This window comes from Ambystoma mexicanum, chromosome 8 (assembly GCF_040938575.1).
Source record: "Ambystoma mexicanum isolate Mex_15411 chromosome 8, UKY_AmexF1_1, whole genome shotgun sequence".
NCBI lineage: Eukaryota > Metazoa > Chordata > Amphibia > Caudata > Ambystomatidae > Ambystoma > Ambystoma mexicanum.
Window position 1 is genome coordinate 1,130,910,709 of NC_090929.1, and position 16,413 is coordinate 1,130,927,121.

A 16,413-nucleotide genomic window follows, 5' to 3' on the forward strand; every position below is an offset into this window, starting at 1 on the left:
GTGTGGGCGATGTCGTCGGCGGGTGAATCCTCCTCCACCTGGGCCCGGGTGGCATGAGGGGGCGCCCACCGAGTCATGGTCCCCGTCTGGGGAGGAAGCTGTAGGTGAGGAGGGCCTCGTGGCCATTGCTCCCCTACATTTCCCCCCTTTCGTTACTTAAAGTAACGAATTTCTTTAGCTCTTCCAATCGTCTACATTCTTGTTCCTCTATCACTGCGTCATCCCATGCAGGGGTTCCTTTTATAGGCATCCATGCTCTGCACACCCCCCTTAAACTCTCACCTCTCCTAGCATACTCGTCTGGTGTACATGTTAAATATATACAGTCGCCAGTTTCTTCCAGATCTACCCAGACCTCCTCATACCATTCCAGTTCTACGTCTCGTGGTTCTTTGATAGTGGTGTGCCATAGTTTATCTACTATGTACTTATCACGGCACATAGGCACTAACTGATACCTGGGGGTGTTATCTGCTCCTGTCTGCACATGTACTTCTTGTGTTGCTTTAATTGTACCACCGGAGTTGCCCATTGTCACCATCATCATTGCACCGTTAGGAACTGCGTTAGCACAACATCGGAGGCCCACCTGGCACAGGCAGAACATCACAAGGATGATTACCACTATTGGTATCAGGAACTTCATTGTCACTCCAAGCCATGAGGGAACCCAAGAGAAGATATTGTCGAACCACGAGCTATCCTCAGCTCCACCTTCCATTTTCATCTTCTCGCCCAGGTTATGTACTGCTTCAATAACGTGGGACAGGGACCCATTTTCTGCGTCTTCGGAAGGTACGAACGTGCAGCACGCACTTCCTATTTTTCGGCAAACACCTCCATCGATTGCTGTTAACAGGTCTAGAACATACCTGTTCTGCATGGTCATTAATCGCAGAGCTCGTAGTTCCACCTTTATTATGTTAAACCCTTCTTCAGTGTCATTGGCCAACTGGATCAGTTCCCACCGTGTGATCTGGAGCCATTTTGCATTTGCTCTTGCTTGGACACTTGATACTAGCGAAGCAAAGAATGTTTCCACGGAGCTGAACAGGCGATACCTGTCTGGAATCTGTGCCAATAAATCAGATGATGCTTGTGATATGTAGTTCGAGGCTCGCTTGTTCCTTGAGAGCTCTTCTCCTTTCCCTCCGGAGGACAGGACATAAAGGTGCGCTTGTGTAGTTGGAGAAGCTGCATTCTGGTTCAAGCCTCCTTTCATCATGTTACTTCTGTCAATATGGCTTTCTGGAATCACCATTAGTGTTGAATGCAAAGTGGCCATTGAGCAGCTACCACTCCATGATTGGGGAAGGTGCAGGTACGCCTTGTTTCCGCATACCCAGTAGGTGTCCATTAGTGCTGCTGTTCCTTTTTTCATATCTGGGATGGTGAGAGTTTTGTTACAGTTCTTGTTCGTTCCCATTGCCATTTTTCCTTCTCCCTTGAAACATAGTTCGTTTTGTATTTCACTTTGTAGCTTGAAGGGTTTCTCCATCGCTGTTACCCATGTTAGTTTAGGGATGTGTTCTTTCCATATTGGCAAGCATGTTCTTTCCATCCACCGCAGCTTGTCCGGTTGGACACCTTTCAGTGCTTCTGCCTTGCACAGCACTTCTTCGTCTTTCCATTTGTTTTCGGAAAACAGTGTCCCTTGTATTGCAAAGAAAGGTTCTTTAAGACAGATCACTCCAGACGCTTGCGAATAGCACGTTTTGTTGTTCTGTAGCATTCTGAAAGAGACATCGTGTGCTTGGAAAGTGTTCTTTATTCTACACAGCGTGAGATGAAGGAGACATTGGGCATCCACAATGGGCAATTCTCGTGGCAACAATACTTTAGGTGTGCCTGATGCATGGGGGATAAGTGAGCAGACATAACAGCTCTCATTGGTTGTCTGTTTGGCTGTTGTGCTCATATCTGCATACCATTTATTTGCTTGGTGGGGGTGTCGTGGGTCTTCCATTTTGTCTAACCCTAGCCCATAATACTCATCATACCCTTTTCCACCAGTCTCTCTTCTCCGCCTACTTTTCTCCCTTCTTCTGTACCTTCTCGTTATAGTAGGTGAAGAACCAGGCCCCCCTTCCTCCCTCCCACCCCCCTTTTCTAATTCTTCATATAGGGACTTGTGTTCTGTCATCATAATCACTTTTCCATCCTCCTTAATAAACAAGAGATCGTTGTTTGAAATTGGGGCGGGAGGGATCGTGTGGTTGTTGTATGTTCCAGGTTGGGACATTGTGTCATTATTTACATTTTTGGTTCTCGATTGTGACAGGACAGCAGTGGGTGGTGTAGTATAGTATCCCCACACAAAGTGTGATCCATCCCAGATCAAGAAATCACCTTCTTTGATACCTACAGTCGGAATTGTTTTCGTTCCAGGGGCAAGGGTGGTGTTGTTCCCCCCTCCCCCCTCGTTCATCTCGGTAGAGATGAACGCTATAACCCAGTGTAATACTAGACAAAACATTGAGATGAAGAACACGATAGCACACATTGATAAACCACATTCAAATGAATATGTTAATCTAGCCACTAACATTTCTCTAAATCTAACATATCTATTAGTTGCAGGCTGCCCATTCGATGCCATGATAAATCCTGTTTGAGACACAAGAGTGCATTAAATACAAACATGTAAACATTTCCACGTTGTAACGTTTCGGTGATAAAATATAGGGTTGGGTGAGGGAGGGGGTGTGTTGACAGACAAGGTAGCCTTTCAAGCATCATTATTCGTACCTTACTATATATATATAAATAATAAAAAACGTGACAGTTTAAAAACAACAATAATAAAAAAAAAAAAAAAGACATCTTAAAGAGCACAGGAGAGGAAAAAAAAGAACCCCACGCAAAACTTTCAAAAATTGTAATAAAAAGAAAATTTGCATACACATATGTACATGTTTTAGTCCAGGACATTTGTTGCGCGTTAATTGTGTTCACTGTTCATCTTATAATGCACACAAAATTCCAATCATTCATTCTGCACAATTTCATCGTCCGCTGTTGCCTGTGACTCGTCCTGCACCTCACTCTCCGCAGCGCTGTAAGCTTTACGTACGTCTGTCAAATGCACCCAATATCGCAGGCCCTTAACCTTTACTGCTGTAGGCGTGCAAAACACTACCTCATAGGGGCCATGGAAACGTGGTGCGTTCCACCTCCGCACAAAACTTCTAACATATATAAGGTCGCCAGGCATTAGCTGTAGTGGTTTTTCTGGCAACCTGTTTGGTTCAGTCGCGTTCCCCTCCTCTCTTGTCAAGGGGGGGGCGAGTTGCTTTGCAATTACGCGCGCTGCCCGTGTCAGTTTTCGCAGATATTCTGTGAACTCCTCCCCCAATATAGCTGAGCTTCTGTGTGCATCAGAACGCTCACGGAGAGGCGAATGCGCTGTATGCATTCTTCTTCCCGTGACGATCTCGTGCGGGGACAAATGGTGATCCTTACTTGGCTGGTTTCGTAGTTCAAACAAGGCCAAAGGCAGGCAGTACATCCAAGTCTTTTTAAGGGAAAAACAAAGTTTTGATAATCTGCTTTTTAACAGGCCATTTATCTTTTCCACGACGCCATTACTTTGAGGATGATAAATCGAACATAATTTGTGCTTTATCCCCAATAATGTAGTCACTTCTTTAAATAATTCATTGACGAAATGCGTCCCGTTATCTGAGCGAATAACGTCGCAAATTCCCCAGCGCGGAAACACTTCCCGCACTAGGAACTTCGCGGCGCCCCTCGCGTCAGGGCGGGCACATGGACCTGCCTCCACCCACCTCGAAAATGGACATACAACCACAATCATGTATCGAGCCCCGTTACACCTTTCTCCCATGTCTACATAATCAATGTGGAGCTCTCTGAATGGGCCACTTGGTTTTGGTATCGTACCCCTTAGTGTACGCAATGTCATACCTGAGTTGTAAATTTGACATGTCGTGCATTCTAGCGCTAACCTTGTGACGTGTTCCTGGAGGCAAGGTGCAAACCAATCTTCTTGTATCTCTGCCATTATGTGTTTCTTTGTGTTGTGCGCGGGAAAGTGTAGTTGTTGAAATGCTATTTCTAACAGCGGAATTGGCATTACCACTTTTCCTGAACTCTCTTGTCGCCACAATAAATCAGTCGGTGATTTGCTGCATCCTCTTTTAGTCCACAGCAATTTTTCCTCTGCACTAGCTCCCTCTTGCAGCTCTATTATCTCCTGTGTGGACATCATGTTGTATCCTGTGGGGACCTCTTGGCTTACTGTGTGGTGCAACATGTACTCTCCTATTTCACCTTTTTGTAGATATGAAGCTGCTTTGGCAGCGGCGTCTGCTGCCGCGTTCCCCAAAGATACAAAATCTGTATTGGTGGTATGAGCTTGACATTTTACGATGGCCACTGCCGTGGGGTCTTGCAGGGCCTCAATCAGTTCTTTCAATAATTCTGCATGCTGGACTGGCGTTCCGTCTGCTCGTCGGAACCCTCTCCGCCCCCACCGGGCCAACCCACCGTGAACTGTTGTTGTCATGTATGCTGAGTCTGTATATATGGTCACTGCGCACCCCTTGGCGGCATGCAATGCTTCTATTAGCGCTATTAGTTCTGCTGCTTGCGCTGAATAGTGTGATGGGAGGCGGTGTTGTACTAGTATCTCATATTCATCTTCCTCTAATCGTACCACTGCCATACCCACATGCTTTTCTCCTGTCTCCATGTCTATTGATGCTGACCCGTCAACAAAATACACCTCACCCTCGGTCAGGGCATTTTCAAAAATCACTTGATCCTTACTTTCGTCACCTGTGTACGTGGCGCAGTTGTGGTTTTGCATGTCCTCTACGGTGCATGCCTCTGTGATGAATGTGGCTGGGTTCACTGTTTTACATCTTACTATATGGATGTTAGCGCTGGACAGTATTATCTCATATGCTGTGGCGCGTTGTGTTGTCAATGTGCTCTTTGTTCGCTCTAATATTGCAAAAAGTGAGTGTTCCACAAACAGTGTCACCGGGCAGCCCATCACTATCGTGGCACTTTTTTCAATTGCGAACGCGGCGGCAGCTAGGGATTGCTCGCACGCGAAATGACCTTGCATTACTGCGTCTAGGGTGCCGCTATAGTAAGCGAGTGGTTTGTGCCCTAAAGATGTTTTCTGTGTCAGTACTGCTGTCATCAGTGTTCCTTTGCAGTGTGAAAATAAGAAGAATTCGCGCCCATAATCTGGGTTTGCTAGTACTGGAGCGCTTGATATCAGCTCTTTTAGTGAGTTAAATGCTGTGTTCATCACCTCTGTCCATTCTATGTGTTTGTGTTCTTGTTGTGCTTCTTTCAGTGCCTGTAGCAAGGGCCTTGTGTACGCCGCATAGTCCAATATCCATGCTCGGCAATAGTTACACATACCCAGAAATTTCTGCATCTCTTTTACTGTTTTGGGCTCCCCAATTGTTCTAATCGCCTGTGCCCTGTCTGGTATAATTCGCTTGCCATCCTTTGATATCAACTGACCCAAGTATAAGACCTCTGTCAGACAGTATTGTAACTTCCCCTTGTCCACCTTGTACCCCTTATTTGCCAATAATGTCAAGAGTGTTATCGAGTCCTGTCTGCACTCTTCCTCAGCCTGTGCACAAACCAATAAATCATCAACGTACTGAATCACTGTGCTTTCTACAGACAAATTCCCTAGATCTTCATGTAGTACCCTGTTAAATATGCTTGGGCTCTCGCAATATCCTTGTGGTAGTCTGCAGTGTTCGAACCTCCTTCCTCCCAATGTAAATGCTGTCAAGTACCTGCTCTCTTCTGCTAAGGGAATTGAAAAAAATGCATTTTTTAAGTCAATTACTGTGAAGTGTGATGCTACTTTTGGAATGTTGCACAGTATTGTCGCCGGGTTCGGGACTAAAGGGAACTCCTTCATTACCACATCGTTCAGTGGGCGTAAATCTTGTATCATCCTCCATGAACCCCCCTTCGCTTTCTTGATTGGGTAAATGCATGTGTTGCATGGGGAGTTTGAGGGCACAATTATACCCTGTGCTAGCAGTGCTTCTATTGTCTCTCTGATCCCTTCTTCTGCTTCTCGCGACAGTGGATATTGTTTCACCCGGGGTAGTATTGCTCCCTGTTTTACTTTTATCACCACAGGCTGAACTTCATGCAGCAACCCTACATCGTGGGGGCCATTAGTCCATAAGTTAGTGGGTACTGAACTCATGTCTTCATCAAAAAATGTGTGCGGTGCTCCTACTACCGCCATTAGTTCAACCTTAGTTTGTCTGGCTGTAACTACAATGTCACAGGGCATTGCCAGTTCCATCACTACTTCACCATCTCCCTCAGTGTCAGAAAATAGCTCCTCGTCCGAGAGCTCTCTCAGCGGGATATTTGCATTTGTACACAATACTGTCCGCCACTCACACCCTTCCATGTCAATACCAATCACACATATTCTGTTTGCTGATACATGTATTGCATGCAAATCCAACGATAGTACTGCCCCAAGAGCAGTGTCAGGGCTTGCTATGGGACGGAAAAGGAATTCTGCTGGGATCCTCCACTCCACCCTTTTTAGTTCTGGTACTATGAGAGCCAATGTTCTCATACCTTCAACAAACATCTCCTCATTTCTTGGTACCCCTCTGATCTCTTTCATGATTGTGTGGCCGTGTATTACTGCTAATATACGGAGGGGGCATATGCCTGGCGTTGAACATACGATGCCGCTCCCTGTGAATGATATTGTCATGTTTAGTTTGCTCAAGAGATCTCTCCCCAGTAAGTTGATGGGAGAGTTTTCATAGTACAGTAAGGGTGCTTTCACTGTTTTCCCCCCCACTGTCACATCCAATACCTCCGTGTAAGGAACTTCAATTACAGCCCCAGAGAACCCCTGCGTCTCTAACGTTCTATTAGATAACGGGAACCGGCCCTCTCTAATGCATGATTTCTCCGCTCCCGAATCCACCATGAATATGAATTGCTTGTCTCCTATCTGCGCTCCTATCAATGGTTCCTCTGATGCATTGTGGGTCGTAGACAGTACTGGACACGCAAGTGCTCTCTGTGGGCTGTCCTATGCGGGGTGTCTCATTGCCCCCCCTTGATCGAAAATGTTCCCCGAAACTACTGACACTCCACTGTAAGGTGCGGGGGCGGGTGCCCCATTAGCTACTGTGGCGAAAGTGTTACCAGGCGTGTAGTGCACATTGTCATTATTCTGTGGGCTGGTTTGTGTTCGGTACTGATGTCCGTGTAGTTGTGCGTTACTCCTTTGTACTACATTGTCTGGTTGCTGGTATTGTCCCATGGGGAGGCCGTAGGGGCTTCCTGGATGGGGGTGTCCGTACTGTTCTATCTCTTGGAAACCGTTGTTTTGTCTGCTCCTACATTCTCTTGAGTAATGCCCCCATCTCCCACAATTCCAACAGCTCCCCTGTGGACCTCTGGGACCCTGCCACCCATTTCCTCCCATTCCTCCATACCCTTGTCCTCCTCTTCGACCCCTGTACCCACCTCTTCCTCCTCTTGGGGCCCACTCTTGCCACGTTGGACCTCCGTTCTGCTCCTGCTCTGTCCACTGTCGTTGCCCTTGTCCTGGCCAATTCGCTGCTATTCTTCCTTGTATTGCTATTTGCCCCTCCTCTCCTTCCTCTCCCTCCCGTATGAGTGGGAGTCCCGCTACCGCTGCTGCGACCTTCACCAATTTTGATTGCACCAACTTCGCCTCATCCGCCAACCTTTTCTGTGCTACTTCCCTCTCTCTTTCTTTGATCCGTTTACAATGGTGTACTATTATGCTTTGGATCTCCGGCCAGCCTTTTGCCTCAACACCTGCTATTTTATCTAGTGCCTTTTGCACTTCCTTTGGGAGCCCTCTCTTAATGATGAAGTAAAATAGAGACGTGGATTGGTGCCAGGGCGTACCCGTTTCCGCTCTCCACATCTCCTGCACCCGGAGAATGTAATCCATAGCGTCCTCCCCGTCATTCATGGTACATTGCATTACTGACTGCAAATCAGGGGTATCTGGGAAGGTTTCCCGCAGTGCGTCCCACACCCTTGCTCGCACGGTGTTAAAAGAAGCCCCATCATGGCGATCACACTCTAAAGTTACAGCTGGAAAACCCGCTTTAGCCCATACTCTGTCTGCCTGATCCCCTACTGCGGACACTAGTAGGCTTTTCACATCGCCTACTGCCAGCGGTATACCAGCGGTATGTTTCTCAAATGCATATATCCACTTGCTTGCCCCTCCTGACAGCTGTGGTAGTAATTTCATTAAATTAGCCTTGTCCATCTGAGCCCACGGTATATAGTTTGGCCTCCCGCCCCCCCTGTGGAGTAATGGGAGTTGTAATTTCCCTTTTGCCGTTGCAGCTTCCTTTTCCTTAGTCACTGCTGACTCTAATGACGCCATCTTCCCCACCCTATTTCTTAGTCGTCCCATCCATTCATCTTCTATAGTCCCCAGTGAACATGCACCATCTAGCTCCTCGCCGTCTCCTCCTACTGCCATGCTCAATCTATCACTCTCATCCCCCCCTCCTCTGACATCACATAACAGATCCTCTCTGATCCCTCTCTCTCGCGAGACGTCACCAATGCTTCCTTCTGCTGTCCCTACTTCTATTATCCTGGTCGGTTCTTCCTCAATTCTGAACAGTATTTCCCCCTTTTTCCATCCCTCCTCAATTTGTCTACTTTCGCTCGACGCTCTAGACGTGCGTCCAGATTGTGTGGGGGCGCATGCTGTGCGTTCACATATGTCTTTTATTCTTGAGAGTTCATCTCTTGCCACTGTAAGCCTCGACTCTAAGTCACTCGTTAACTTCTCTATGTCCACCCTCTGTGTGCCTCCCTGGGCGCGCTCTCTGGTGTTTTCGTATGGTGGGGGTGCAGTTGGTCTTTGTGGCGTGCTGGTCGAAGGGGGAGGCACATAAATAGGGTCGCTATATCCTGCTGCAGGGGCTGGTTTAGGTAATATTGGGTACAACATAACCACTTCCGCAGGCTGTTCTGTACTTAACTGTTCCTTTTCCTCTCGCGGGATCATTAGTGGATTGTCTGTGGTGGAAGGTAAATCAATATTTGGAGCTGGAGCTTTGGGTGGGGGTACTTCCTCAAACAATCTCCAAAGATCTAATATCTCCTTCCTATTCTGCCATTGTTTTCCCTTATACTTGAGGCGAATACATGTACATACCATATCAAGAACGCTTTTGTCAAAAGACCCTCCTTCTGGCCAAATCTGGGGCAACCCCTCCCCTTTCAATTCTGTTAACCATTGATCATGATATTTATTTATGCGTTCAGCATATCCCGGCAAGCTCTTACAAATGTGTGACAAGGGAGTTTCAGCCCCCATCCTCTAAATCGCTAGCGCTACCGCGTTCGCCTTCGTTACTTTTTATTAGGTGTAAATATGCGTATGTATACCTTTATGGCACAGACAAGAGCGGACCTCTCAAAGTTATCACCCACTGTTATTCACTGCACAAATCTCTTCTCACTCACCATATCTCATCTCCTTCCCATTCCCAGGCACTCTTATGTGATCTCACTTGTAATTGATCAAGTACTGGTTATGGCCACACTCTCTGACACCACCTCGCGGCCACCCGTTCGTCTCTAACACTCGTACGGTGCGCGCACCCTTCACAATGCTTTCCACTCACACTTTTGTCTTTCTCCTCCCTTTCCTCCCTAGCCAGCTGTCCCTGTTTTCCTGCTAAGGTTACTATGTTCACGTCTGTACGTGCCACTACTGAGTCCCCACTTTTTAAGATGTTCTAACTTCTTTATACCCTTCTCATTTTCGCCCCCTACCCCGTGGAAATGGAAAAAGAAGAAACAGAGAGAGAGAGCACAATCACTAAAAAATATTCCCGGTGTCTCCTTTTGCTAGACACCAATAACTTATTTCTCACTTCTTCATATATTCCCAGTACTAGTCTAGATAGCACTATGCGGCGCCGCCTTCCACCCCCTCTCGGAGCTAGGTTTCCGTCACTTCTACCACGTCACTTATTTCTTACTCCTAATGGCCATATGCAAAAGAAAGAATAAAGAAAGTTTCAAGACCCGTCTGTAGTAGACCCCCGATATTCTTCTCCTCTACTTGTCCCCGTTCTTTTATTCCCAATTCCCCTTCTTTTCCCCTTGACGATCACTCGCACTCGGTACTCACGTGCCCGTCTTGAACCGATACTCTCCGAAACTGGGTCCGTCCAGGCGGCGTCACCGGTAACTCAACGGTCAGCCCCTGGCTCCGGCGAGCGGCACTCAAAGGGGATTTTTTTCCAATCGGGATCCCGTACCCTTTCTCATTGAGTGCGCACTTCTTATTGTGCCGGTCGCCGTTGGCGGGCGGCCTCCCGGAGACGGCTCACCGTGCGTATCCCTTCTCGACCGGAGATTCTCGTGCCACAAGGGGGTCGTTAAGAAGGAGTTAGGAAAAATAGTTTGGAGATATCACGCTATCGGGGTCACCACTGAAGGGAAGCGCCCCCAATTCAGCACGATCCTCCCCGCAATGAGAGACAATAAGGGACTCTCCCGTAGTGGGAATAAGGCCAAGACAAAGTGCGGGTGAGCGTAAGTGGGAATTTATCCAAAAATAAGGCATGCAAAGAACTCTGCAACCTACGAGAGCGCTCTGCCTGACAATAGCAAAGACAGGCGTATTTCTAATACAAAAAACGTCATCAACACCTAAACACTATAGGGGGCACAAGTCAATTGGGATTGGGTGGCGTCGACTAACTATAGGTGTTGCTGCAGCGGGGTTGGTCTTGGCGGGACGACGTCACTGGTCAGCCTCGTGGGTTGGGTTGGGCCTGGCAGGCCGGCTTGAGGTCATCCGTGCGGTGTTGATGTGCTGGGGCAGCCTGTGACAATGACGAATACCTTTCCTGTCTCATTTGCCCTTGGTCATGCACACTGCAGTTATTCAGAAAATGACATTTAAGTTCATTAATAAATCGCTTCAGCAGCTTATCTTATAAAATAAACACAACACATGAGGAATGCACCTCGTGAGAGGTCTGGTGGTTGTCGGTTGGGGTGAGATTTACCTGTGTCCTATTGACCGGTATTTTAGGTCGCGGGACGGGGGCTCTGGGGCCTGGGCCGAATGATACATGTCTGTCTGCCGCGTTAGAAGTTATTATATGGATGGGTCTCTGTGTCTTGTCCCAATGATGGGGGTCGTCCTTACACGGGGTCAGGATTCTTGGGGGGGGGGTTCGTGGGATTTATGAGAGGGTGCTGGTAGATCAGTGGGTTCATCCGTGGGTTTATTACCGTGCTGTAAATAACACAGGTGGCGGGCTGTGGCCTTGGTTGCGGCGCCGGGGCCTCTGACTCTCTGAAGTAACGCCAGCTTGGTTGGGGGGAGGTGAGGGAGCGCGGCACAAGTCTTAGCTTTTTTATCTGGCAGGCTTGGTGGGGTGGGAGAGGGAATGGCCTTGCATATATCCACAAAGGTATTTTCCTCGTGCGTTGCTGATCAGTGGATGCAGAAGTTCTATACTGTTCTGCCTTATTTTGACGTTATTTAGACACATATATATATATACTTCAATTTCGTTACACATTTCTTTAATACAGTCGGTTCCAGTACCTTTTCATTACCTAACATTATATTCACTACATTGTGTGCGTATTGTATGTACATTAGACGTTATACGAGGGATATCTAGGTTATGGCCTACAGAGATTGATGCTCGCCGCTTTGGTTTAATTAAAAAACATATATGAGTTCAAGTTTCTACATACTATTGAAAAACACTTTTACAGATAGAGGTTACACGTTTGGTCAACATCTTTCTCCGTGGTTATAGCAGCATTAGTCCAGACCTGGAGGGATATCATATAACGTTACATTTTTATGGCTTATTCACATTTTAAACAGAGGTAGTTCATTAATACCAGTACTTGAATTGTTTTCTACCTTCTTCAGATAGTGATGCTTCAGCTTTTTTCCTCGCTACCCCGGCCTTGCGGTCCGGGTCATACGGGGTGCAATATCACATTGTTACTAATATAATGTTGCCGTGTTGGCATCTCGGGTTTAGCTCATCTCCGACTTTCTCATGGGAACACACTCGCAGCGGATTTGTCAGGGCTGCTGAGGCGACAGAGATGCATGAAAGGCCCTCCAAAGGTGGGGGCCTCGTTACAGTGTGCTGAACGCACACCATGTTTGCTAGGCAAGATGGCGTCTAGGCCTAACTTAATTTTTGGTAAATGCAAGGACAGGGTGCGTGTGGGCGATGTCGTCGGCGGGTGAATCCTCCTCCACCTGGGCCCGGGTGGCATGAGGGGGCGCCCACCGAGTCATGGTCCCCGTCTGGGGAGGAAGCTGTAGGTGAGGAGGGCCTCGTGGCCATTGCTCCCCTACATGTACAATGCTATGTGAGGCCACTTCCTGTTTTGTCAACAGGTGAAAGGTCGTGTTCTGTCGCTTCCCGTGATATCACTTTGGGGTGGGGTCAAATAGCATCACTTCCTGTGATGTAATCAGGGGTCAAGGATCGTGTGATGTCACTTCCGCTACCCCTGGCATTTTGGTGAAATGACGTCCCTGCTAGGTCTGCCTGTGCTAGCAGCAGTTTCTTGTGAACATTTTGTGACTCGCACACCGCGATGATCTGTGATCTGAGTGCTTCATTATTGAAGTAGTTGTTAAGGTCACAGTGTTTTAGCTTGATGTGCAGACGCATGACAAATGCGTCCATGGTTTCCCCTTGTTCCTGCTTTGTGGAGTGAAAGACGTGTCTCTCATAATCCACATTGAAGTGTGGGGTGAAGTAAGCTGTGATCGCTGCTTTTAACCCTAAGAAAAGTGTCAATTGAGTCCTCTGGCAACTCATCAATGATGCCCGTCCTGTTAGGACCCACCTCCAGCTTCAGGAAACGTGGTTAACTCTGCTTGCATGTGCAAAGCATCACTGCCAATATTTAAAAGAATAAAGGGAGACATTGTTTGGCAGGGCTGTAGTGCAGTACATATTTGGTTGAACGCTTTGTCGTTTGTTTTGGAACCTCTGAGGCCCCTCCTTTATTCAAGATTTTTTTATCGTCATTGCTTGGGAAAACTTTCAAAGATAATGCGGAGGGGATTGTATCCATTGAATGAAAAAGTAACGTACCTTCCGTGTAACGTTGGTTCTGATGGGATACAATGTCCCTTCAGCCGATACCTTATATGAACGACCTCCTCACTGCATTTGCACTGGAAAAATCCCAGTCTCCATGTGGCAGGGTGTATCTCAGGAAAGTGTTGTACCAGGCCACCAGCACTTTGGTGGAGGCCACAAGCAGCACCCTTGCAGCCGACATGCATGGGTGGTGCCACCATGCGCCATGTACTAGGCATGATTCAAAATGTCTGAGGTCCCAGTCTGGAGGCTGGACATTTCAAATATAAGGAATCTGCAGAGCAGACATATCCATCAAAACCAATGTTACCCGTACGTTACCCGTAAATTACATAACTTGTTATTTTAATCCATTATTCGAAAAAAGTGCTCCGGAGGAGAATCCCACTCACCCCCACCTGATGCGCCATTTGGTTGGGGCTCTCTCACTATGCTTGGTCACTTGCACATATTTGTGGACATTTTTTACACCCCTCCAAACAGTCTCCTCTGTTCCTTAGGTCTGAAGTATATCTGAAGGTCCTGTCGATGGAAAAGTCAGACCCAATCCAGATTGTATTTTGCAAATTACAGTCAATGCACAATCAAAATAGATGACCACTGTTTTCACTTGCTATTCCCTTCAGTACCATCTTTGAAACGATTCTGTGGAAATGAGCTGATGCTGGTCAGTGAAAGCTTTCTTACTTTTGTGCAGCCTTCACAATGGCAGAGAATCCCCATCTGGGTCTGTATGCGGTGCACCTGCAAAGAGAACAGGATCTTTACGGGAGCCTGACAGCTGGAGCAGTGAAGAGGAGGAAGACGCAAGCTCTTCAGGAAACTCAGTTACAGAGACAGGTACAATGTAAACACGTAACTAAAATGATGCACTTCAATCAGAAGCATGCTTTCCATGGAGCAACCGGACAGCAAAGCGCTCCCTAATCGCTCCCTATTTCATGTGTTGGTGCTTGCTTAACCACAGGCGTAGATATAATCTGTTAAGGGTTCCCTTGCAATGCAATAGAAAATATAGTGGTTGTGTAGAGTGCACATTACCCAGTTTGTTGGCATCACGGTACATGTTTATACAAAGAAGGTGGGCTACTGGAGGAGAGAAAGTGTAAAACCTGAACTGTTGAGGACAGTCCACGAGTGCACAATTATGCACAGTGTAATGGCACAGTAATGTAATGGCGCAGTGGTGGTGGCAGGTTTTGGTGCAAGGAGTTGCAAGGGACTCCTCAAGGCATACCGTTCACCAACAATCACAGAATCACTGGCTATGAGGGATGGAGGTTGGGGGCATAAAGGTAGATCCAAGACGTAGAAGATGCTCTACAGACCAGTGTCTAGTGGTTTTAGGAAGAGCTTCATACATTCACTCACTCACCCACTCTGCTAATTATATACAGAGCAACACTATACTATGGTCAATTAAGCTATTTATGAATTATTTTCTTTGTAGTAAAGTGCATGCCTCACAATGTTACCTGACTCACTTAGGCACAGACATTTTTTCCATGCAAGGCAAATGAGGCACAGTGCGATAAAATGATTTATCCATGGGGGTCAAGTGTTGAAATGGGCAGTTGTGCCCCTAGGAGGTTGCTTACTGAAATGTAAGGGCCTCTGCTGTGACCATGCGATGTGAGGAGACCATTATTAAAATGTACTCAGGGTGCCTCTCATTTGTGCATCAGAGCTTAGAATGCACCTTACAAGTGTCTTCAGAGGGTATACATGTGAGAGCACATAAAACCCAATGTACTGTACAGAGAGGCGTGCGGATATGCTCAGGAGACAGACCAGTATAAAGAGGTGCCGGTAACGCTCTCTTTACCGGCACCTCCATCAAGAACATCACCAGACTAGAACTGATCCAAAACAATGCCCTTCGCACTGTATGGGGTATGAAGCACACCAATCATGTCTCACAAGCCAGACATGAAGCCCAGTGGCTACTAAGAAAATCCTGGATTGAATTCAAAATCCTAACTATTGCCCATCGAGGCACCGAAAATACTGTACCATCCTTTCTTAACCGGTGCATCCCCAAAAAGACAAGTTCACGCTGCTTACGCTCATCCTCTACTGTGGATCTGCTTACCTCTAGATACAACAGGAAGCGAGCAGGGGGATCCTGTTTTCTGGGTACTGCCCCCACTATGTGGAATGCTCTACCTGCCTGCATCAAAGAAGAGTCTTCCCACCTAACCTCCAGAAAACGCCTCAAAACCAGGATTTCAACAAATATGACTGATGCATTTAGAGCCTGCTTGACATGACAGAGGCCTTTGGGTCAGCCTGATTCCTATTCTTCTACTCCTTTTTTACTATGTACTAAACCTGATAATGTTCTAGAGCTGTGATACCTCCGGGTCTGGATGCTGTTAACAAATACTCAAAATAAATATAATAAAGAACGAGGTGGTCCAGTTAAATGTGCAAATCAGAAGTGGCCCTTACACAGATGTGCTGAGACTGCACTATTTTCTTTGTTCATGGGTGTCATGTCACGCGGGAGACTGGGGTCTGCCGCTCCCATTTCCTCCTGGCGAGTCTACCCGCGCGTCCGCGTCTGGGGACTCGCCGGGAGGGGAGCGACGGGTTACGGGGCCGGCGGTCTTCGGCGCATGCGCGGAGGACCTCTCTCTCGGTTCCGCGCATGCGCCGTGGACTGGGCTCGCCTCCCTGGAGGGGCTTGCCTACCAAGCCTCGTTGTGGGTTCGCCGGCGCCCGGAAACGGAACGGCTTGCGTTCCAGGCCTCTCGGGCGCCGGCGGCCCATAAAAGAGGCCGCGAGTCAAAGCGGGTCGCGTCTCAACGCGGTTCGCTTCGCTCGCCTCGTTGTTCCTGCCTCTATACTTACCTGTGGCCTGTCCTGGGCCTGCCTGCCTCCAGTCCTTACCTGGGTCCTGTCCTGGGCATGCCTGCCTCCAGTCCTTACCTGTGGCCTGTCCTGGGCCTGCCTGCCTCCAGTCCTTACCTGGGTCCTGCCTTGGGCCAGCCTGCCTCCAGCTCTTACCTGGGTCCTGTCCTGGGCCTGTCTGCCTCCAGTCCTTACCTGGGTCCTGTCCTGGGCCTGCCTGCCTCCAGTCCTTTCCTGTAGCCTGTCCTGGGCCTGCCTGCCTCCAGTCCTTACCTGGGTCCTGTCCTGGGCCTGCCTGCCTCCAGTCCTTACCTGTAGCCTGTCCTGGGCCTGCCTGCCTCCAGTCCTTACCTGGGTCCTGTCCTGGGCCTGCCTGCCTCCAGTCCTTACCTGTGGC

General features: G+C 47.9%; 1 protein-coding gene across 3 annotated transcripts in view; it reads left to right on the top strand.

Annotated features, from left to right (window-relative positions):
* The window catches only part of FRMPD2 (FERM and PDZ domain containing 2), an 878,187-nt gene that overhangs the window by 795,097 nt on the left and 66,677 nt on the right, over positions 1 to 16,413 (top strand). For all 3 annotated transcript variants that reach the window (XM_069611181.1, XM_069611182.1, XM_069611183.1), the window contains one exon: positions 13,861 to 14,003. In XM_069611181.1, coding sequence (XP_069467282.1) covers positions 13,861 to 14,003 — 143 coding nt within the window. The remainder of the gene's footprint in view (positions 1 to 13,860; positions 14,004 to 16,413) is intronic.